At 49.1% G+C, this 24,460-nt stretch overlaps 2 protein-coding genes and 1 pseudogene across 20 annotated transcripts in view; 2 read left to right on the top strand and 1 right to left on the bottom strand.

Annotated features, from left to right (window-relative positions):
* The window catches only part of ARMH3 (armadillo like helical domain containing 3), a 181,164-nt gene extending 176,155 nt beyond the window's left edge, over positions 1–5,009 (bottom strand). For 7 of the 19 annotated variants that reach the window (XM_067024830.1, XM_067024826.1, XM_067024834.1 and 4 more), the window contains exon 1: positions 313–504. The gene's annotated coding sequence lies outside the window, so the exon portion shown is untranslated. Of the gene's footprint in view, positions 1–312; positions 537–4,863 lie in introns of those variants that run through there. The other 12 variants (XM_059054092.2, XM_067024832.1, XM_067024823.1 and 9 more) reach the window with 6 other exon arrangements.
* Positions 5,010–5,125: 116 nt separating this feature from the next.
* HPS6 (HPS6 biogenesis of lysosomal organelles complex 2 subunit 3) lies at positions 5,126–7,843 on the top strand. The gene has a single exon (XM_059054088.2). It carries the CDS (start codon positions 5,273–5,275, stop codon positions 7,682–7,684), a length of 2,412 nt encoding a protein of 803 aa, XP_058910071.1. The 5' UTR covers positions 5,126–5,272; the 3' UTR covers positions 7,685–7,843.
* Positions 7,844–14,855: 7,012 nt separating this feature from the next.
* Positions 14,856–15,278, top strand: LOC131750982 (large ribosomal subunit protein eL32-like; annotated as a pseudogene).
* The last annotated feature ends 9,182 nt before the right edge of the window (positions 15,279–24,460 follow it).

Raw genomic sequence — 24,460 nt, 5'->3', positions numbered from 1 at the left:
GGTCAAAGGTCAGCGCCTCGGCTGCCAGGAGGGCCCAGCAGGGACCCGGAGGCAGAGGCGTGTGACGGGCACTGGAGGGTTAGAGGGACCGGTAGCTGGAGTAGCGAGCCGCTTCTCGCTCCGCTCCGCCCGCACGCAGCCTCTGCGCTACTCAGCAGCTGCCCTCCCTCCCTCCCTCTCCCCCCATAACTCCTGTCGTGCCTAGCGAGCGCAGGCCCCGCCTCCAGAGCCGCCTCAGGGCCAAGGCCTAGTATGGCAGTACCCGCAGAGGTTGACCAGGTTCGGAGACCGGCCCGGGCCGGCGCCGCTTACCGAGCGCCGCTTACCCTGGCTCCTCCTCCACCACCCGCGCCGCTCCCGGACCGGCTAGCTCCCGACGCCACCGACGCCGCAGCTGCTCCGGGCTGATGGACGCGCTCCCGACCTCCCCAGACCCTTCCCCCGGCCCGCCGTGCCCCGCAGGATCCTAAAGCCTGCCGCGTGATACGTTCGCCCGCGCCGACTGCCTGAGGCTGGCTCGGACCACGATTCCCAGCAACCATCACAAAGACTACGACTCCCGAAATGCACCACGAAAAAGAAATTAGCAAAAGAAACCTGTATCAAGAGTCTACTGGATGCAAGTTGAATTAGCAGTTTCTTTAAATATGGCAGACCCTGAAACCGGCAATTCCACTTCCAGGAGTAAATATATCCTCTAGAAACACTGGCAAAGTTCCAAGCTCTGTATTGCAAGTCTGTAAGTGAAAGATTGGATACAAACTCGTTCAATCAACATATATGTATTGTGTGCCTGCTATGTACAAAGCACCGTGTAAAGCTGTGTCAACTTGGCAAGTTACCTCTCTGAGTCTCAGTTTTCTCACACGCAAAATGGAAGATTAAAAAAAGACATGCCGAAAATAAAATTTAAAATTTTTTTTTAAAAAAAAGAATCTGGAAAACCACCCCCCCCCCAAAAAAAAGAAGAAATGCCGGGCAGCGTGTGCGTGTGTGTATGTGTCTCCTTATAATGACTTTATAAAGTTGGTACCTCACAGATAACAAAAAAAGAAGGTTTTGAGTCATTAAACATCTTGCTTAATGTTCTAGTGCTAGTAAGAGGTGAAGAAGAGTTTAAACCCAGATCTATCAGGAAAGAGGTCTTAATAGCCCAAAAGCCCAGGTAATTTTTAATTTTTCTTGTCTGTTTACACAGTGGCATAAAACATGATTAGCGGTAAAATGTTGTACCCTAATAGGATATTAAAAAAAGAGTGAGAAGTGGTAATAGGAAGCCATCTTGAGGTGAACCCCAAGAACTATTGTTCCTGAACATGAGTTAGAAGCCTCCTGTACAGCTGAAAGAACCCTTTCCATACCTGACTTCCTTTTAGCACATCTTTGTTGAGCACCTACTGAACACCCAATTCTGGGAGTAGTAAAAAGAAAAACAATTACAATTCTGAGATTATATTGTAACAAAGTGATAGACTGATGATAAATAGAAAAATAGATATACAATTAAATGTTTTAAATATCAAACCATGAATTATCGAAGGTAAGCTTAGAAAAGCTCAAGCTGTAAATGCCCTGAAAATTCAGAGAATGGAAAATTCCCTGTCAATCTTCAGAGGCTTTTGGGGGGAAGATGAAGATGAAGGCAAGTCTTAGAGGAGAGAAGAAAAGGAAAGGTGAAAGTGTGAAGGTGAAGAAACACAATACACTGGCGGGAAATGAATTAAATACAGATTCAACAGAGGGTAAGTTTATAAGTCCACAGACTGAGTAGGTAAGAGCACGACCTCTGGGATACTGTGGAAATGAATCCCAGGCTGGCTACCTACTAGCTATATGACTTTGGACAATTACATGAGCTCTCTAAGCCTTAGTTTCCTATCTGGAAAATGGGGATAATAAAAGGCCTGTTATACTGGTTTGGTTATCCAGCACTGAACCCTTCCCCTCCTTTTCTGAGGGCCTTTTCCTTTGGGTAGAGTCTTGATGGAAAACCAGGCTCTGGGCAACCAAGATAAGTGAGCTCATGTGACCTGGGCTTGGCCACTAGGTGCAACCTCCAAGGGCTTCAGTTCTTGATCAAGAAATGTGGAGATGAAAAGATGGTCAGAACTCATTCATAACAGATGCTGTCCACAAATGCAGTGACCAAGGCATGCAGCACCAGGGGCTGTGGTGTCCTGGCTGTATGGTTCCTGCAGAAAAACAGTTGTGCTTCCTATTTCCTGGTCTTCAGAGAGTTTGGGTTCCTGCACATTTTCCAAGCCTGTTCTTCCTGTCTCCTGCAGATTCTGTGACCCACCCCACACCAATGTTCTTCTAGTAAATTTCATTTTTTCCATATTTCTGTAACTATTCTCTAACTCTTAAACAAAATGTTCCTAAGTGATATCACACAGACAAACATGTGCCTACTCAAGCTTACTCATTCTTTCACCAAACATCTATTGAAGTCTTTCTTGGTGCCAGGCTCTACTCTAAAAGTGAGGATACAACATAATGTACAACACGATAAGTATAATTAACACTGCTGTAAATCCTAAGGGTTCTCATCAGAAGGAAAACAAATTTTTTTTTCTATTTAATTTTGTATCAATATGAGATGATGGATATTCACTAGATTCATTGTGGTAATATGTTAGTCAAATCATTGTGCTATACACCTTAAACTTATACAATGCTGTACATCAATCATGTCTCAATAAAATGGGAAGAAAAAATTAAAAATACAGTGGCGTATACATATATGCATGCTTTTGTAACCATCAGAAATATGCACGTGTGTATCCATCAGAAATATGGCTAAAGGGACTTCCCTGGTGGCGCAGTGGTTAAGAATCCACCTGCCAATGCAGGGCACATGGGTTCAAGCCCTGGTCTGGGAAGATTCCACATGCCACAGAGCAACTAAGCCCGTGCACCACAACTACTAAGCCTGCACTCTAGAGCCCGCGAGCCACAACTACTGAAGCCCATGCGCCTAGAGCCGGTGCTCCACAACAAGAGAAGTCACCGTAATGAGAAGCCCGTGCACCACAATGAAGAGTAGACCCTGCTCGCCGCAACTAGAGAAGGCCCGTGCGCAGCAATGAAGACCCAACGCAGCCAAAAATAAATAAATAAACTTAAAAAAAAAAGAAATATGGCTAAAAATACTCAAAAAATATGTAGTGTTACACAATACCGTAAATCAACAATACTTCAATTTTTTTTAATGTAGTGTTTTTTTTAAGTGAGGCTATAACAATGAAAGAAATCCCATGGCAACTAGGAACAGCTGGAGGAGGAAAAAATTGGGGGAGGAAGATAATGTTTAGGACATGTTGAGACTGAAATGTCTATGAGACATCCAGGTAGAAATATTTAGTAGACATTTGTATACCTTCACTGGAACTCAGCAGAGATCTCTGGGGTGTAGATAAATATTTTGGAGCCACTGTCCTAGTGGTAATGGCTCAAGCCATGAGAAGGGAAGAAATGGCCTAGGAAGAGGGCTAAAAAAATATTAATAATATGGGGAGGAGAAAAGATAAAAGGGCCCAAAATGGAATTTAAAACCAGCATTTAAAGGATGGTGGAGAAAGAGGAACCAATGGCAAAAATAGTTCTGAAGACAGCATTATCTTTAAAAGAGGAGAATTAGGGCTTCCCTGGTGGCACAGTGGTTGAGAATCCGCCTGCCGATGCAGGGGACACAGGTTCGCGTCCCGGTCCGGGAAGATCCCACATGCTGCGGAGCTGCTGGGCCCGTGAGCCATGGCCGCTGAGCCTGCGTGTCCGGAGCCTGTGCTCCACAACGTGAGAGGCCACAACAGTGAGAGGCCCACATACCACAAAAAAAAAAAAATTAAAAAGAGGAGAATTAGAGGAGAGAGATGCTGTGGAAACTACAGGAGAGACTTTCAATAAGGAAGTTGTCAAATGTCTCAAAAGAGAAAAGGAAATTAAAATGCCTTGAAGACCTCAGGAAAATCTACTTCGGGTAAGTATTGGTTTGAGAAATGATTGGAAGGAGAGAAAGTAGAGGCAACAAATGCTAGATCTTTACAAGAAACTTGACTGTGAAATGAAAGGGAGAGGGAGTGATAGGAGTAAAGGTTGGGGGAGATGAGAACGAAAGAGTGACTTCCAAGATAGGTCAGACTGGGGAGTATTTCTATGCTGAGAGCAAGAGGACAGAATGAGGATGATGAAACAGAAATGGATGCCGTTCTCAGGTAAGTTGCGTGGAAAGGGAGGGAGGGGCAAGCTAATGAAGGAGGGACTGGAGGAGGAGAGGAATACCACAGCACCTGAGAAGGCAATCTGGTGTGGAAAGGACTCCTGCATATCAATTTGTAGGTGCTAAAGAGATTACACACAGACTCAGTGCCATTAACGTATGTTCTAGGGGCTTCCCTGGTGGCGCAGTGGTTGAGAGTCCGCCTGCCGATGCAGGGGACACGGGTTCGGGCCCCGGTTCGGGAGGATCCCGCATGCTGCGGAGCGGCTGGGCCCGTGAGCCATAGCCGCTGAGTCTGCACGTCCGGAGCCTGTGCTCCGCAACAGGAGAGGCCACAACAGTGAGAGGCCCGCGTACCACACACACACACACACACACACACACACACACACGCACACAAAGCCGGGGTTGGGGAGTCACACACAGTAAGGGCTATTGGAAGTACGAGCTATTATTTTTTTTCCACTAGTTTGTCATCTCCATGAAGTTGAGGTTTTCTCTTTTGTTCAGGATTGTCTACTCAGAGCCTGGCACTTAGTAGGTGCTGAATAAAAATTTCATGAATAAACTGGGATGAGAGAGCGAGGCGTGGAGGGAAGGGAAGCCTTGGTGGTTGGATGCTGGGCGGGCGGGAAGTCAGATACCTTAGTCATACTCTGTGCCACTCCGCGGTTTCCTGGGGCCTGAAGCAGCGGGCCTACATCCTCTCTCTGAGAGATTCCCCAGGACTCGCGAGGTCGGAGCGCTGAGACTACTGTGTGCTCCGAGGCTCCACCCCCGAGAGGCTCCTGCGGCCCAGCCCCTAGTGGGCGGTGTTGTGCCAGCAGGGCGTATACCGGCTCCGGTCGCGAGCTAGCCGTGAGGGGCGGGGGCGGGGGCGGGGGCGGGGGCGGGGGCGGGGCCGACTCTTGAGTGCCTGGCTTTGGCTCACCTCGTCAACGCAGAGCGGAAGTCTCAACCCCAGTCTTGACCTCCCTTGGGAACCGGTCACCGAGAGCCGTGGCTCGCCCCACGGGGCGGCGGGCCTGGGCGTGTACCGGCGCGGGCGGCACCATGAAGCGTGCGGGAACGCTGCGCCTGCTCTCGGACCTGAACAACTTCAGCGGCGCGGCCCGGCTCCGGGAGTTGTTGGCCGGGGACCCAGCCGTCCGAGTTCGCTGCAGCCCGGACGGCCGCCACCTGCTGCTGCTGCGACCTCCGGGAGCACCGGACCCGCAACTGCTGGTCGCGGTGCGTGGACCCGGCGCGGAACTGGAACGTGCCTGGCCGGCTGGCCAGCCCTCACCGCTAGACGCCTTCTTCCTACCGTGGCCGGCGCGACCGGCGCTAGTCCTAGTGTGGGAGAGTGGCCTAGCCGAGGTGTGGGGCGCGGGGGTGGGGCCCGGCTGGCGGCTGCTGCAGAGCATCGAGCTGTGTCCTGGCGGTGGAGCCCGTGTGGTGGCCGTGGCGGCGCCCCGAGGCCGCCTGGTGTGGTGCGAGGAGCGTCAGGCTGGCGCTGAGGGCCGCGAAGGGCCTCCCGCAGTGGCTTTCAGCCACTGTGTGTGCGTCCGGACCCTGGAGCCCAGCGGGGAGGCCGGCACCAACCTGGGCCGTACACATATCCTGCTGCACAACTGCCCCCCTTTCGGGCTGCTGACCTCCCGCAAGGACCTCTTCCTGGTGCCCACTGCCACCACCTGGCCTGGCGTGGGCCACATTCTGCTCATCTGGAGCCCAAGCAAGGGCAAGGTGGTGGTGGCTGCTCCATGTCTTGGCCTCTCCTACAGTAAAAGCCTGAATCCTGGAGGAGGGGACCCATGGGACTTCAGGACCCTGCTCCGAGGCCTTCCTGGGCTGCTGTCCCCCAGGCAGCCATTAACTGTACACACCTGGGCCCCAACTCCCCAGGGCCTGCTGTGGCTTGACTTCAGGGGCACTGTGAGCCTGGTGCAGCCCCACGGTGGTACCCGGGCTGTTGGCACCCTTCAGGAGGCACCTGCCAGCCTGGCAGGGTCTGCAGCACTGGGCACATTTCATGGCACTCTGGCCTGTGTGCTGGGCTCCACATTGGAACTGCTGGACATGGGCAGTGGGCAGCTGCTAGAAAGGAAGGTCCTAAGTACAGACCGAGTACATCTGCTGGAACCCCCAGCCCCTGGCATGGAAAATGAGGAGGAGCTGGAGACCCGAGGGGGTCTTCGTTTGCTTTCAGCCGTGGGTCTGTTTCGAATAGGCTGGGAAGCCCCACAAGGCCTTGAGCTGCCTTCAGCTGAAGATCTGGTGTTTGAGGAGGCCTGCGAGTACTACCAGCGGCGGAGCCTGCGGGGTGCCCGGCTCACCCCAGAGGAACTGAGACACAACAGCACATTCCGGGCACCTCAGGCCCTGGCTTCCATCCTCCAGGGCCACGTGTCCCCATCAACACTATTGACCACACTGAGAGCTGAGCTTCGGGATTACCGGGGCTTAGAGCAGCTTAAAGCCCAGCTGGTGGCTGGGGATGACGAGGAGGCTGGCTGGACTGAGCTGGCAGAGCACGAAGTGGCACGGCTGCTGAGGACTGAGTTGATGGGAGACCAGCTGGCCCAGCTCAACACCGTTTTCCAAGCCCTCCCTACAGCGGCCTGGGGTGCCATCCTCAGGGCCCTGCAGCTCCAGCCAGATGGGAATGGCAAGCTGAGGTCCCAAGCTCCCCCTGACATGTGGAAGAAGGTACTGGGGGTTACAACAGGTGGAAAGGAACCACCCAGTGGGATACTGCCCCTCTTTGAACTCCTGTGCCGATGCCTCTGCCGGCTGGAGCCACGATGGCTGCCACCCTTTGTGGAGCTGGCACAGCAGCAGGGCGGGCCTGGCTGGGGGTCAGGGGGCCCAGGGCTGCCCCTCTATCGTCGAGCCCTGGAAGTAATAGGTGAGGAGGGGACTAGGCCTGAAGCACTGGAGCTAGACCTGCTCTTGGGCAGTGGGCGGCCCAAAGCTGTACTCCAAGCTGTGGGGCAGCTGGTGCAAAAGGAAGAGTGGGAGCGGGCTCTAGAGGCTGGCTTGGCCCTCAGCCCCTCCAGCCCCCTGCTTCGAAGTGAGATCTTCAAACTGTTGTTGGCCGAATTTGCCCGGCACCGCCGGCTTGATGCTCACCTCCCCCTCCTTTGCCGCCTGTGCCCACCAGACCTAGCTCCAGCTGAGCTCCTGCTTCTACTGCAGACACACCTCCCAGATGAGTTGGAGCCCCCCGCCCCATTCCCTGAGCCTGGGGCAGAGCCCCCTCTCACTGTGGGCTTGCTCAGAGCCCTGCTGGAGCAGACTGGGATTCAAGGACGACCCTCTGGCCCAGTTCTAAGCCGATATGAGGACATTCTATGGGACACAGGCACTCCACCCCCTACCCCACCTCGGGGACCTATGTCAGCCCTCCAGGCATCAGACCACCCAGGCCTGGAGGCATGGGCACCATTTGGACAGGGCCTCTGTGTGACTGACACAGGCTGAAAATTGTTTCTAGGACACAGTGATCAGGGAAAGGTGCCTAGGAGTTGGAGGGGGCCAGAGTGGGACCTGTGTGTGCAATATTCACAATACTCTTCTCTCTTCTGGAGCAATTTATATATATATATAATGTGTGTGTATAATAAATATGTCTGGTCTTTATCCTCAGGTTTCTGTCTTGGCGCAAAGCTCCTAAAACACTTGGAATTTCCTGAGTGATAGAAATATCTTTGTTATAACGTATGGACACCAAGGGGGGAAACTGGTGGGGGGTAGTGGTGGGGGGGATGAATTGGGAGATTGGGATTGACACACATACACTAATATGTATAAAATAGATAACTAATAACCTGCTGCATAAAATAAAATTTAAAAAAAAAACAACTCTACATTGCTGTTAGTAACAGTGCTAACCACAGGAGATTCTGGATTTTAAATTTCAAAGTGATACCTTTAGATTTTATGAGAGTAATAAACAGGAATAGATCCAATGGTTAATTGATGTGCCTTGATTTAGACAAACCTAATAGATTAAAATCCAAGCATACAGCAAAGATAAATTAAGGTCAAATAACTTACACTGCAAATAAATTTACAGTAGAATAGAAGCCATTTAAACAGCAAATCCTCACTACATTTTACATATGATCTGACTCCTATTTTGGGAACATTTATTAGATAAATTAAGGTGTGCTTTATCATAAAAATGAACACAGATGCAGGGGGAGAGAAAAAGCTAAAAAAAAATTACCAGAAAATTTCAGATTTCAACTGGAGATTTAGTTAATATTATATCCAAATATTTTTTAAGTTTTGAATTGTTAACTTCCCAAAGGGCAAAGTTTTCATTTTCAACAGAAAAAAAGTTGCCTACAAGAAATATTAAAACAAATTAAATAGGGAAACTCTGAGGTGGTGGGACTTATTCCAGCTCCCTATGCTTTGTGTTGGAAAAATAAATAAAATTTAACAGTCAATGAGCTTTCTGTATAAAAATAAAATAAAATAAAATTTAAAAAAAAAAGAAATGTCTTTGTTATAACAAGCCCCTTTAGACCAAACATGCATTTACACTAATGAGGTAACTTAAAGTGGGGACCCCTAGCGTCAGGATGGGGCTGGTCACCAGAAAGACCCAAGTGATGAAAGGGTTGGAACTTTCAGCTCCATCCTCAACCTCCTGGGAGGGGAGTAGGGCTAGAAACTGAGCTCTACAGAAACCCCTGAACAGGGAAATCTGATGCACTTCTGGCTTGGTGAACACATTAAGGTGCTGATGCACCCAGAGAGGGCATGGAAGCCCCATGCACACCCCTCACACCATGCCTTGCCCTATGTGTCTCTTCCATCTGACTGTTGTATCCTTTAATAAACTGGTAAATATAAGTATTTCCTGGGTTCTATTAGCCATTCTAGCAAATTATCAAACCAATTGATAGCATGGGAACTCCCAATTTATAGTCAGCTGATCAGAAGTACCAGTGACTTGTGACTGGCATTTGAAGTGAGGGCAGTCTTGTGGGATTGAGCCCTTAACCTGTGGGATCTGTGCTAACTCCAGGTAGTTAGTATCAGAATTAAGTTGACTTGTAGGACACCCAATTGATGTCCACAGAGAATTGATGGTTGGTGTTGGAAAACACTCCAGAAATGCATAGATGGTTGGTGTGTTTTTCAATAGCTGAGGGCCTCATAGAGTTGGTTATAGAGGGAATGGTTAAATCTGAATCTGTTGGCTAAAGTGACCACTTGCAATAATGAAAATAATTAACATTTATGAGCATTTAAAGTATGCCAGTCACTCTGTTAGTCTTTAAATAGTCCCTCTTTTAATGTTTCTAATAACCCCATCCGGAAAGTACTAATATTATCTCCATTTTCTGGGTGAGGAAACAGAGATTTAGAAAGATTACTTGACCAAGATCAGTCAGCTAGAAAGTAATAGCTCTAAGATTTGAACCACTTTACTGTACAGCCCAATAGCTGCTACCAGCTTGGGCTTGAAGCACTTCTCATTCCTGGCTCAATGCTAGCTTCTCTAGCCTGTTGTGAGGAGGGGGATCTGCAGAGGTACACACTTCCTTTCCCCAAGACTCTTCTTTTCCTGAATAGGAACTGTGCTGGCCCTGAGCCCATGATCGTCTCCCCCAGGATTTCTGGAGCAGCCACTGGTTAAGGGGAAGATTTACCACAGGCAGGAGAGCTACCTGCAGAGCCCTCTGGCTTAGTAACAAGAGTCACTGGAGGAGGGTTGCTTGGAGGCTGACTCCCAAAACTAATAAAAAAGAGCGTCTCCAAAACATATTTCTGTTCATCTGGATTTAGTCAGCAGGACCACCGTTGAAGAGGCCTAGGCCCTCTGCCCACTTCTACCCAAGTGACCCCTCAGGCTGGTTCTGGGCTTAGGGTAGGACTCTGGATGCTGCTATTCAGCATCACCCTGGGCCCACAGGTATCCCTTGTCCAAGGCTTGGGCCCTAGGTAAGGGCTACCACTTAGCTTTGCCCTTAACTAGGACCTGCAGCTTGGGTTCTGCTCAGCCTCATCCTGGACTTAAGGTGGCCCTTTAGGCTCCTATGGGACTAGGGACAGTTCTTCAAGGAAGGGACAGTTCTTCAGTCTCAAGGAAGGGGGCAGCACCTCAGGCTTATACAGGGCTTGTGTTACTCCTCGGCCTCATGAAGGTCCTGAGGAAGCTTGTGTGCATAGCCAAGTCCTAGGATGGCTCCTCAGCCTCATGAAAGTCTAAGGATGGTAACTTGACCTCATCCAGAATTTGGATGGCTATTGTCCTGGCCCTTAAGCCAGGTTGTCTACCAACATCAGGAGTCAAGCTACTGACCCTTAAGCTTCTGCTCCTCCCAGAGGCCCAGAACTAGGGATAGGTCATCCCTTGGCCTCTACCTCTGCCCTGGTTTGGGTGGGGTTCATCCTCCTCTTTAGTCTGGAGGCTGGGCCCATTATGGCCCTTCTGTGGGAAGCTGGGGGTGGACAAAAGCAGGAATCTGTTTCCTGTTCATGATCCTGCTGAATCATGGTTGTGATTTTTTGGGTTTTCTTTTTTTGGCCACTCCGCGTGGCTTGTGGGATCTTAGTTCCCTGACCAGGGATCAACCCCATGCCCCCTGCATTGGAAGCACAGAGTCCCAATCACTGGACAGCCAGGGAAGTTCCTCATTGTTGTTTCTTCTCAGCCTGAGATTGGCTTGGGCCTCTTTCTGTGCTTGGAGGGACAAGAATTGTACTCAGTGGGTCTCTGGGGGCATGGGCAAAAGAAGGGGGCCAGGTCTTTCCTTGGAATTGTTTGGCTCAAGGAATTTCCTCAGGGCCACCCACAAGTAGGGGAGCCACCCAGGCTGGCAGCTCTGAGGAGAGCTGGTGAGCTTAGATGGGAACTCTCACCTGCTGTTACAGACTTGGTGCTTGATTGCTCTTGTCCTTGTTCATGCTCCAGCTCCAGTGAGGAGGGTGAAGTGACCCCCAACCATGTCTCAGGACTTTGGAGAACAGCTCGGGGATATAGATATCATTGTGTGACTGGGTTCTGGTGGAGTGTGTGAGAGGACCATCAGAGAGCTGGCCCAGTGTGGTCTTCCTGAGTCAGAGGGCTCCAAATAGGTGAATGGAGATCCCAAGTCTGAGGTCTTTGGTTGGCAGGGAGTATTCTAGGATCAGAAAGTATAGAGGGTCCCTAGACAGGATGTTGGGACCTGGGGATATGGGAGATCTAGGAGCTCTGAGGTCCTTGATCTTGGGTACCTGGGTAAAGGGGGAAGTTCTGGGGCTGAAGGTTTTGAGCAGTGGACAAGATCCCAGGTCCAGAGTTCCTGGGCAGGAGGTGGCAGGAAGGCCTGAGGTCCCTGGATATTTCCACAGGTATGCCTCATCTTTGAGCATACTACTCTCAAGTTCACTTGGCAGTAGTCTCTGGAAAGCTTGAAGGTGAAGCTAAGCTACACAAGACCAGAATGCAGTCTGGGCAAAGGAGAGGAAGCAAATCCTGAAGGTCCTCTACCTGCCTATATGGCCATGGAGCCCAATCCTCCCTTTTTCATCTCCCTACTGCCCACCCATATTCCCTTCCCTCACCAGGAGATTCACTGTTTAGACACAGACCACAGTTTCCATGCCACCCAATGACTGGAACACAAGACTACGGCAACCCAGGACTTCCCTGGTGGCACAGTAGTTAAGAATCCTCCTGCCAATGCAGGGGACGCGGGTTTGAGCCCTGGTCCAGGAAGATCCCACATGCCGTGGAGCAACTAAGCCACAACTAAGCTCACAACATGAGCCAAAACTTCTGAGCCTGTGCGCCTAAAGCCTGTGCTCCACAACGAGAGAAGCCACCACAAAGAGAAACCCGCGCACCTCAAAGAAAAGTAGCCCCCACTCGCCGCAACTAGAGAAAGCCCGCATACAGCAACGAAGACCCAACACAGACAAAAATTAATTAATTAAAAAAAAAAAAAAAAAAGACTACGGCAACCCAAGTCTTCTCCAACCCACAAAGGCCAGAGATCAAAGCTCACCCCTTTCTCCTGTAGGAAATTGGTGGCCAGAGTGGGCTGTATCCAAACCACTCTGCTTTCCCCCCATACCCTGACCCAGCCATCAAGGGAACTTGTCCTTAGGAAGTGTTCCACACTGTACAAATGTACCAGAACTTGGTTCACACTTCCCCTTGGTGGTCAGGGAAAGAGAGGAAGTTGGAGAGTGGGGAGGGGGCAGGTCTAGACCCCCAGCTCCAGAGGGAGCCCCCTCAGACTGGAATGCCTGGCACCCTTACTGCCCTGGAAGAAAGGAAGAATCCTCAGAGTGGCTCCCCAGGGCCCCACTCAATCTCTTCTTAGGCACAGGCTCCCCCTGGTGGTTACTGTCATTACCGCCAGCTCCACCATTACCCTTAAACAAGCACAGACTTGCCCATTTCTTGACTAAGACTGAAGAAGCCTTTGAAGGTGGTAAGTTAAGGTTCTCTGAGGGCAAGAGAGAGGAGAGGAGGAGGTCAGGGTAGAACTCAGGGAGCAAATCAAGGGGAGGGGAAGTGACCCTGGTCTTGTACTAGAACAGTATCACCCAGAAGAAAGAGGGACCTGAGCTGCCAGGATGCTTCCTCTCCAGGGTTGGAACACTGTCCTAGCTACCAGATTGATCTGGGTAATTTGAGCCAACTGAGGAGGAAGTTGAGGGCACAGCAGAGATTTCTGGGAAGGCACAGTGAGGTCATACTTTACATGAATTTGAAATATAGGAATAAGATGCTGGGCTTTATTCAAAATCAATAGTCTTACTTTATGCACAAAATGAGAAATGAAGGTGAATCTTCCTAAATATAAAACTTTTTGAGAATCACAATTTCAAGGCTAATGGACTGTGTGAACTGTAAACTGCTTACACTATTACTGCATGAGTCCCCATTTCTGCTGGTAAACAAAAATTCAGGTGGGGAGGGAGGCTGAATCAGGCTGTGAGGTCAGGGCTGAGTGACCATGGTCACTCACCAGTTGTAGGTAGAAGCCTTGGAGTGGTTTCTCCTCTAGTTCCCAGAGGGAGAGCCCGGGCCTGGCTCCAAAGGTCGCTACACAGTAGCAAGAACAAAGGTGAGGAAAGATAGAGGCAGAGAGATGAGTAAGAGGATGAGGTTGGACCAGGAGAAGAGAGAGGAGACAGACAGATGGGAACGGGAAGAGGGACCTGGGGGAGGCAGGGAAATGCTCTCACTCTGGAGAGCAGAGGACGCTCTCAAGTGTGATTGCTGGAGGATGGAGGACAGAGCAGAGAGGGGTCCCTTGGGGCCTCTCACCAGAATTATAGCCAGAGCGTAGAGCCAGTGGTACAGCTTGTCTAGATTTGGTCTCCCAGAGCTTTCCATTATCTGAGAAATGAAGGAAAAAGAAAGGAGCTGTGAAGAGCTGAGGAAGGGGGAGTGGGGGGGTGGCCTGCACCAAGAATGAGGTCAGTCCACCTCATTTGGGCCTCTCTGAGCTAAAGGTTCTGGAGGGGCAGACTGTCCAGGTCTTTCATAGGTGTCAAGTCTTCAGGCTTTGGCACCACTCAGATTCCAAGGTGACATGCAGTCTTCTCAAAGTCTCTATTATCTTTGTTTTGTACCAGGGAGAAGTGGGCATTGTCCCACCCTTAACCACCCCACACAGGCTCTAGGAGCAGCCTAGAGCCTCAGAACTGGGGGCAGAGTCTCCCCAGCATAGAGCCCTTCCCACAGAGTCCTATGCTGGACGTGGGAAGGCTACAGTGGGGGAAGGAAAGGGAAGGCTGATTGGAGGTATAGAGGCAGAGGGGACCCAAGCATAGCCAGGTCAGTGTCCTGGGCCAAGGCAGGGGGGGACACTGACCTGGATATCACTGGAGGGTTATCCAGAGGGGAAACCAAGTGACTGCTCAACACTGACTAGATTGGTTCATTGTTCTCATAGCCCTTTGAGGATAGTGGAGAGTCAGTATGGGCAAGAAGTGATTCATGGGAAGCCTAGGAGAGGGAGGATGGACACATCAGTGACCCACTTCCTCCCTCCACCAACTGGTCAGGCCCTAGTGAGTTCCCCAGTGAGTAGGTCTCCCCTGTAAATGTTGGAGAAGAAAAGAACATAAGGTGGGCTTTATGGGGTATAAGGGAATGGCTGCTTCAAAAGAGAGGAATGGAATGGCTCCAGAGTAGAGAATTTGGAAGTTGATGGCCAAGAGGGATCAAACCAGAGAAGAAGAGTCAGAAAAACAGAGTGGGGAACACTGGTTGGACTTCCTAAACTTTTGTAGTTTCTCCAATAAAAGATATAGTTTCTCCTTGTAGAAAGCAGCACCTTCCCAGCTGGTCCCAGATCTCACTACTGAGACCCTGAAGAGGTGTGTTTTTTGTTTTAATGACAAGCTTAACTGGACTTGGGAGTAGGCTCTTGATTCTGTGTCAATTTTGTTAGCCTTGTCCATCATGCCCTTAATTACATCAGTCAGACCCTTAACTCAAAGAGGGCTCCTTTGCTTGGCATGAGGGAAAGCCAGGAGGAGAATCTGTGGTTAACCCATTTCTTCCCCTATGAATAGTTTTTTGGAAGCAGAGTTCCAAGGGGTCATGTATGTGGGAACAGCTGAGGAGCCATCAAGAAAACAAGAGGGAGCTCTTCTCCTTGGCACTGCCTAAGGAGGTGGCAGCCATTTCCTACTAGGCATCATGGCCACACTCAGACCCCTCACAAAGCCCAAGATTATCAGAAAGAGGACCAAGAAGTTCATCTGGCACCAGTCAGACTGATATGTCAAAATTAAACAGAACTGGAGGAAACCCAGAGGCATTGACAATAGAGTGCACAGGAGATTCAAGGGCCAGGTCTTGATGCCTAACATAGGTTATGGGGGCAACAAGAAAACAAAGCACATGCTGCCCAGCGGCTTTGGGAAGTTCCTGGTCCACAAGGTCAAGGAGCTTGAACTGCTGCTCATGTGCAACAAATCTTACTATGATGAGATTGCTCACAACGTCTCCTCCAAGAACCACAAAGCCATTGTGGAAAGAGCAGCCCAGCTGGCCATCAGAGTCACCAATCCCAATGCCAGTGTGTGCAGTGAAGAAAATGAATAGACAGTTCATGCACACATTTTGTTTGTGTTAATAAGACCATAAAACTCAGCAAAAAAAAAAAAGAGGGAGCAGTTGTCAGTCTGTCAAATCTGCCCTTTCTCTCCCATCTCTGTGCCCAGCTTCAATTACCCATCACCATCCTGTCAAGCTCTGGTCATCTCTTTTCATTCCTCACATCTCTCACATCCATCTCTCAAAGTAATGGATTCTGAGCTTATAGGTATTGACCACTCAGTGGACAAACTCACTGAGTCCATCAATATACTGAAATTCTTAAAAGGTTGAATTCAATAAATCTTCTGTATTATAAACTCTGTTGATATCCCAGTATCCTCCATCTGTGTATTCACATCTGGGTGGGGTGGTGGAAATGGAGTGGTTGTACAAAAGAAGGATCTGGAGCTGGGGGGTACCCACCCCATATGTGCCACAATGTCTGCGCCCTCTTATCCACTCTTTCTGGAATACCATGGAGAGATTATGGGTCCCCTACAAAGTTGGTGTTCCAACTTTCTCTAACCCCAAATCCATGCAACTAATTCTAGGAAAGGGAGTATTAGGAGTTGGCCTTACTGGGACTTCTTTGGTAACTCTCCTAAAAAATCATTCCATAAAGAGGCTATTCCTGAATGAGGCTGAGGAAATACAGAGGTGAGAAGAACCAACTGGGAGGTGCTCAAATGTAGCCATACAGAGGTAAAGGGGAACATGAATGGTTGTCCCGTTGGTGTCTTCAGGCCAGATCTAAGAGGAGAGGCTGTCTGCCCTTTCATTCCATGGACCAGGGTTGGCAGAAGTTTCCCAGGTTTCTGAAATTTTCAAACCTTCCTCAGACTTCGGGCCTCTTTCCACATAGTGACCAACTGTAAAAGCTTTGAAAGAAAAAGGTACCATGAAATTGTCTTTAGGGAGATCTTAATGGGGGGGAGGCAAAGAGGTGTGAGGAGAGCTGGTGCCCCACTCAGCATCCAGTCTAGAGGCGTGAGGATTCCCAGAGATTGAATGGGTAGGAAGCAGCCTGAGCCTCTTGCAGTTTGTAGGAAAAAGAAAGGAGCTGGTAGTACCAGCTGCAAGGCTTCTATGGCTCCCAGTTCAGGAAGAGAATCCCCAGAGTGGGAAAGAAAAGAACCCAGCTGAATGGCTAGGTCCTGGCAAGTAAGGAAGAATCAGGGTTCAGGGAGCTAGCTTGGTTTGGCAAAAAGACCCTTAGGGGGGCTTAACCCTGATGGCTTCCCCAGCATATTAAGACCACCCTCGGGAACAGTCCTACTTTGTTGATGATCATATAGGGGTTCATTTTCAAAAAAGTATTTAACACTGATATCAGCTCATTAACATCTGGGAGCTGGAGAAAGAAAAACGGGGAGGGCAAAGACTAAGGCCACGTGCCTTGCTTGACTCACTGGCCTCGTGGAGGCGGAAACTCCCCCTCGGTCCCTTTCCAAATCCTCACATGATAGACACAACACCCTCCCATTTGTTCTATAGAGAACAATGGTCTGGATTCTGCCAATGCTGACCCTTCCCTGCTACCAACATTTGTGTGCCTGTCTCAATTTAAAGGCTCTTGGGGACTAGGCTGGGAATCAAATTCTCCATCATAAAGCGGCTTCTTTGGGAATTCACTGGCGGTCCAGTGGTTAGGACTCTGTGCTTTCACTGCTGAGGGCGCAGGTTCAATCCCTGGTCAGGGAAATAAAATTCCACAAGCCGCACAGGGTGTGGCAAAAAAAAAAAAAAAGAGGGGCTTGTTTAAGTAGGGACAGATTTCTCCTCTCAGAGTCAATGACTCCCCAAGAGTGGGCTTAGGTTTCTTCCATCCAATTGGAGGCACATGTAGTGGGTTGAATCATGGCCCCCAAATGATATGTCCACCCAGAACCTCAGAATATGACCTGATTTTGAATAAGCATCCTTGCAGAGTTAATTAAGGTAAGGATCTCAAAAAGAGGTCATCCTGGACTAGGGTGGGACCTAAATCCAAGAATGAGTATCCTTATAAGACAGAAAAGGAGACAACACAGAGACACAGAAGGAGAAGGTCATGTGAAGACAGAGCAGAGATTGGAGTGATGGGTCTACAAGCCAAGGAATGCCAAGGATTGCTGCCAGCCCCCAGAAGCTAGGAAAGAGGCATGGGATGGATTCTCCTCAGAGCCTCCAGAACAAACCAACCTTGTGGGCACCTTAGTTTTGAACTTCTGACCTCCAGAACTGTGAGAGAATAAATTTCTGTGGTTTAAAGCCACCAAGTTTGTGATAATTTGTTACTGCAGCCCTAGAAAGCTAATACACACCCCAAGAATAAGGTTGGGTCTCCCTCATCAGGTCTCCCTAAGGATGGCGTATATATCTTGGGTGGACGCTACCTTTTCTGGGTCAAACTGAGGATAGCAGTAAAGAGCTGAAGGTCTCGGGGCGGCCCCTCACCAAGCTAAGGCTGAGGTTGAGCCTTAGGTCATGAACTTGCACTTGCTGGTAGAGCTCCCTGCACTTGCCCAGGGTGCTGTAAAGCTGCTGCCAGGGTCTGGAGCTCTGACCCCTCATCCTAGAGAGCTGAGAGGCAAGGTCCCCATTGCTTGGCAATACCTTCTTCAATGCTGCTTTGGTTGCTAGGAGAGGAGCCAAGAACAACAAACAGGACCAAGGCTCTGGTGTTAATAGTGGGAAAAGGACCTGGCTTTGACCTCAGCCTGGCGAGAAACTGCTCTGCCAGGCCACACTGGGGCTACAATCATGGGGACTCCTTGGACAACTTCCACCCCTCCCCAACACACACACACACACACACACACACACACACACACACACACACACAGTGGAAGAGCATTTCACACCTCAAAGTACCTCCCTGGACTTCCCTGGTGGCGCAGTGGTTAAGAATACGCCTGCCAGGGGCTTCCCTGGTGGCGCCGTGGATAAGAATCTGCCTGCCAATGCAGGGGACACGGGTTCGATCCCTGGTCCGGGAAGATCCCACATGCTGCAGAGCAACTAAGCCTGTGCGCCGCAACTACTGAGCCTATGCTCTAGAGCCTGCAAGCCACAACTACTGAAGCCCGCGTGCCTAGAGCCCGTGCTCCACAACAAGAGAAGCCACTGCAATGAGAAGCCTGTGCACCGGAATGAAGAGTAGCCCCCGCTCGCTGTAGCTAGAGAAAGCCCGCATGCAGCAATGAAGATCCGACACAGCCAAGAATAAATAAATAAAATAAAAAATTTTTAATTAAAAAAAAAAAAGAATACGCCTGCCAATGCAGGGGACACAGGTTCGATCCCTGGTCCGGGAAGATCCCACATGCCACAGAGCAACTAAGCCCTTGCACCACAACTACTGAGCCTGTGCTCTAGAGCCTGAGAGCCAGAACTACTGAGCCCATACGCCACAACTACTGAAGCCCGCGTGCCTAGAGCCCATTCTCCACAAGAGAAGCCACCTCAATGAGAGGCCCACGCACCACAACGAAGAGTAGCCCTTGCTCGCCACAACTAGAGAAAGCCCGCGTGCAGCCAAAAATTAAAGAAAAAAAAGGAACTCCCTGTCACCTACTTCATCTGATCCTCCTACCCTCTGAAGCCCACAGAACAGCAGTTATGATGCCCATATTACAGAGAAAACTAAGCTGCAAACAGGCAAGCTGGATCCTTGGCTAGCAGGTGAGAGAGGTGGGACTAGAAAGGAGACAGGCCTACAGGCTTTAGGCCAGCACCCTTCCCCTTCCGTGTGGACCTGGGGACCCCTCTCAGCTCAAGGATAGGACCCCCAGGCATGAGTGGACTACCCTAGCAGTGGGAGTTTAACTTAGCACTTAGGAAAGACAGGCATATGAACAAAGGCCCAAGAGCACTGAAACTTATAAAGCAAAGGAGGTACATGTAAACATAAAACATCCTTCTATTTTAATTAGCCCCAACCCATCAAGAGAGCCTGCCTACCCATCGAACTGGGGCATTCCTCCCAAGTGTTAGAAGGGTACCTGGAGACACACTGGATAAGAACTCACAAGGATTTAATCCTGCCTTTACCACCTATTGTCTGTGTAACCTTGAATAACTTTCTTAACCTCTTTGAGCCTCAATTTCCTCAGCCATAAAAGAGGAAAAGGAATAGTATCTACATCATAGAACAGTTTTGAGGATTAAAAGAGAGAATGACTGTGGAAGAACTTACTTGTATATTCTATACATGTCATTTGGAGGGCACTCATAGTTAGGAACCTTAGGAATCTCTTAAGATCAGTTTCTCTAACTCTGTTTTCCACAGGAGGAAACTGAGGATCAGAGGATAAATGACGGAGAAAGGGTCACAAAGTAAGTACAACAGAATTATATCATACAAAGAGATTAGATTTTAAAGTAAACACATAGGTCAAAAATTGAATCATATAGTCAAAACATGATAACTCCTTAAGTCATCCATAAAATAAGGTAGAGCTCACCTCTCAATAAGTCCAGCTCAGCCAGTTGGGAACCAATTGTTGTTTCAGTGGTTGAGCACCATATTTGGCAGCTGGCTTGCTTTTAGGGTCCATGTTGCATGAAAAATGCTTGAATCATTGAATTCACACTTAGTGTAACTGAGATGCCATCTCCCTTCTCACCCTGCCAGTTGTTTAAAATGGAGTTGCTCTTTGCTGAGTGCAGACCGCTGTACTGGTCCTAAGTTAAACGTGTCTATGGTGTGGCTCCACAGAGCTGGAAGCAAGATTCAAACCTAATAGTTGTGTCTTCCTCCCAAGCATTTGTTCATCCAGCTAGGTCTTGACTGCTGTCACTGTGGGCCTGCTTCTACCTGAGCCTGGGCTGGGCTGCCCGCCCACAGCGCGCCCCCAACCCATTCCTCTCACTCTCAATCTGCTCAGAAAAGGATTCCAGAATGGGCTTTTGATGCTGTGATATTGTGATTTATAATAAGAAATATGTGGTTGGTCTTCGTCTCCATTTCTGGCACAGAGCTCCTAAAACCCTTGGAGCTTCATAACTGATAAATGTGTCTTGAGAAACATGTCTTGATATTCATAACAAATAAACCCATTCAACTACACCAGAGTTTATGGTAATGAAGTGACTTTTGGAAAGTACCTAAGGTTGAGGCTGGTTGCAAGGGGAACCAACCTAGTGATCAGAGGGTTGGAACTTTCAGTTCTACCCCCTTACCTCCAGGGAAGGGAGAGGGACTGACGGTTGAATCCATCACCAATAGTCAATGATTTAATCAATCATGTCATGTAATGAGGTCTCCATAAAAACCCCAAAGGACTGGATTCAGAGAGCTTCCAGGTTGGTGAACCAGAATGAATCCACAGGGCAGAAGGTGGTGTACTCCAAACTCCCCAGAGAGAGAAGCTCCTGCGTTCAGGACCCTCCCGGACCTCTACCTATGTATCTCTCCACCTGGCTGTTCATTCATATCATTTAATATCCTTTGTAATAAACTGGTAATCTAGTAAGTAAACTGGTTTCCTAAGTTCCCTGAGCTGCTCTAGCAAATTAATCAAGCCAGGGAGGGGTGGCATGGGAATGTCCAATTAATAGCCAGTCAGTCAGAAGCACAGGTAACAACCTGGACTTACGATGGGCATCTGAAGTGGGGGACAGTCTTGTGGGACCAAGCCCTTAACCCATAGGATCTGATGCTATTCTCCAAGGTAGATAGTGTCAGAATTGAGTTGAATTGTAGGACACCCAGCTGGTACTGGAGAATTGCTTGGCAGTGTTGAAAAAAAACATAATGGAGATACCCACGGAGGGCGATCCTTGCTGGGGATGTTGATTCCCAGCAAGGGCCTGAAATCTGGGGGAGACAGGATGATAATGAGCCACCAGAGTTCCCAGTCCCTCGCAGCAGGGTGAAGCAGGCTGCTTCCACCTCACCCAGCAGGTTGGACTGGATTTTTCTGATGGTCTCCTATCCATAGATAGTGTTTACATCCATGTCCTGGGAGGTAGAGGGAGAAGGGTCAGGACACTAGGAGTAAGTTAAAATTTGAGGGAAGGGACAGAAATTTCCTGCCCAGAAATCTTAGGGAGAAGGGACAGAGAAATGAGATTGGGTGGACTGATGTCTCACATCTGTGACTGTGAGGCCTGGAATCTGACACTCCCATGGGTGTGACTCAGGCTCTCTGGGAGGCTGGGATTCTGGAGTGGGGGTAGGATCTGAGTCTGGGACTCAGAGAGAAATTCCCAGGGGTGGAGGGAGGGTTAAGTCCCCTCTGTGCCTAAAGGATGGACTTAAGGAAAGAGTGAAGGTTGTACATGTTATTTCCAAGGGAGTAGCTGCTGTAGGAAGTGGCTTCATACAGCTGCTTATTGCTTATGAAGCTGCAGATGTTCCAGCCCCTGGGAAGACAAGGCAGGAGGGAGAGTGGGAAAGAACTCAAGGCTCGGTCAGAATGTGCAGAAAGGTTGAGAGTCAGTAGAGGACGGGTGGGGGTGTAGAAATTAGGACAAGATGGACGAAGGTGAGGGGTCAGGGAGGAGAGAGGAAAATGGAAGAGGTGTCAGAGGCAGATGAGAGGAACCAGGGCATAGGCAGGGGTTGGGTTTGGGGAGTTCTGGGTAATGAAAGGGGATGGTTCTTGGAGGGATAGGGCCCAGAAAGTCAGAGTGGGGAGCAAGTTGCTTAAGGTGGGGAGGGGTTACAGGTTAGGATAGGATCTTCCTGAGGAGAACAGAGGTGGCTCCTGGCCTGAGTGACTAGCTTTCAGACATGAGGGGTGGGCACTGAGTAGAGGAAGGGCAACAAACAAGAGGAGCGTGGTCACACTCAGAGGGAAGCAGGCAGATAGGTGGTGCTGGGAACTGGAGTGATAAAATGAATATAGCCCCTGCAGAACTTACACAGGCAGCCTTACACGCTGAAGCCAGACAGAAAGAGCACCAGACGGAAGATGAAGGCAAGCATCAGGTACAGTTATGTAGCCAGCCTCATATTTCAAGACCTGGGAGGGGGCCTGGAGGGAATGTGGTCTTAGGCTTCAGCCAGACATCCAGGTAGCTACTCACCGTCTTACCTCCCGCGTGTGCAGGGCAGGGCGGGGTGGTGGCAGGGCGGCCTCTGGAGGACAAACTTGCAAATGGAGCTCGCCTTATCTTCTCGAAGATGTCCCACCGGCTGTCCTTGTTTTTTAGAGACCAAGAGACCTTGCTCTCACAAGTCTAGGTCTAAGTGGGAGTAGAGGCAGAGTCGTGAGACAGAAGGGACCCAATTAGCCAGCACCTCCTGGACAAAGGGAAACAGCCTCTCCCATGCCCCTCCTTATACTATCCAGAAAGCATCATGATATACTGATAAGGGACAGGAGGCCTCCAGTGGGATACTCCAGAGCCTCTCTGCTTTGCTGCTAGCCTGGCCTATTTAATTTGCAGTTTCCTAGCTCTTAACCCTCCCATTCCTCCAAACCAGTCCTCCCACACATCCTACTTCACAGTCCTGGCCACTCCCACCCCGGGGGGCTTTGAATCATCTCCTGGGGTGACCTCCTGGCAGTGAGCAGGCTGGGAAAGGGGAGATTGAAGGACTGTTTCTGGTCTAACAGGTGGCTGGGGAGTGAGACATCTTAGCCCTGCCCCCCACCCCCCCACCAACCTCCCAGGGCCTCTTGGCATATCACAATAGCTAATCTTTACTGAAAGCTTACTCTGTGCCAGGCATTCTCTAAACTCTCTATATTATTTCATCCTCCTAACAATCTTCTAAGACAGGTGCTATTATTATCCCCATTTTAGAGATGAGGAAACAAGCTCAAGGAGGTTAAATAACTTGTTCAGTGTTACCCACCTATAAGTGGTTGGGCCAGGATTCAAAAAAGGGGTGTCTCTAGCAAGAGCCTGTGCTCTGGACCACTATGCGGTGATTACTTCAGGGGTCCCTATTTTAGTTCCTGGCACCAGTGTCCTCCCAGTTCCTCCAAACGTTAACATTGCCTTCCATCCTTCCCACCTACTCACTCCCCATATTCAATAAACTGCCAAATTGTATCTATACTCCTGCTTCTCTCCCCAGTCCCACCACAAACACCCTAATTCACGTCTTTATTACTTCCCACCAGGATTTTGTCTCTTTTACGGTTAGTATTGGTTGTTATAAAGGTAGTGTGAGTACATTAAAGGAAGTTTGAAAAATGGCAGAGAAGAAAAATCCACCCAGAATCCAATCATCTTATTCCCACCATTGTACATTCTTCCCATGTATTGATACTTTTTCCCCAGGCATAGACCTTTTACATACTTGCAGACATTTTGTATGATAATTTATCATCCTACTTTTTCAGTTAACATTGATCGTTAAGTGTATTTTTCACATTCTTTTAACCTCTTGGTAAACATCATTTTGATGGCTGTATAGCATTCCATTCTTAGAATGTCCCATAGTCAACCAAGCCATTCTCCTATCCATCACTTTCAGGAGTTTCCAAGTTTTCTATATTATAAGTAATGCTGTGATTCCCAGAAATGAAATTAGTGGGTCAAATGTTGTGCACATTAATACAAGTTGCTTTTCTGAGAGATGAGTTTACTTAAAGTGTATGAGATTCTAGTCTCTTCACATCCTTTTCAGCATTGAGTAGGATCATTGAAAATCTTTGCCTCTTTAGTATGATTTTATTTACATACTTCAAAAACCAGGCAAAATCAATCATGGTGTTAAAAATTAGGACAGTGCCTACCGTTGCAGGGGGAAAATGATTGGGAAGGGTCATGAGGAAGACTTCAGGGTGCTGGTAATGTTCTACTTCTTGATCTCAGTGCTGGTTCAGTTTGTGTGTTCAGTTGGAGAAAATTTGTCAAGTTGTATTTTTATATGTGTACTTTTCTGTATGTTATACTTCAAAGCATAGTTTACCAAGCGCACCAAAAGCATAAGCAACAAAAGAAAAATAGATAATTTGGACTTCATCAAAGTTTAAAACTTTTGTGCTTCAAAAGACACTCTCATATGGGCTTCCCTGGTGGCGCAGTTGTTGAGAGTCCGCTTGCCAATTCAGGGGACATGGGTTCGTGCCCCGGTCCGGGAAGATCCCACATGCCACAAAGCGACTAGGCCCGTGAGCCATGGCCGCTAAGCCTGTGCATCCGGAGCCTGTGCTCTGCAACGGGAGAGGCCACAACAGTGAGAGGCCCGCGTACCGCAAAAAAAAAAAAAAGACACTCTCATAAAAGCAAAAAGACAACCCACA

This window comes from Kogia breviceps, chromosome 2 (genome assembly GCF_026419965.1).
Source record: "Kogia breviceps isolate mKogBre1 chromosome 2, mKogBre1 haplotype 1, whole genome shotgun sequence".
NCBI classification, from domain to species: Eukaryota; Metazoa; Chordata; class Mammalia; order Artiodactyla; family Physeteridae; genus Kogia; species Kogia breviceps.
Note: the sequence above shows the minus strand (reverse complement) of the source record. Positions and strands in the feature narration are given on the sequence as shown.

Excerpts from the sequence above, each read along its gene's own strand:
- HPS6 (XM_059054088.2), top strand. The coding sequence starts at position 5,273 with ATGAAGCGTGCGGGAACGCTGCGCCTGCTCTCGGACCTGAACAACTTC.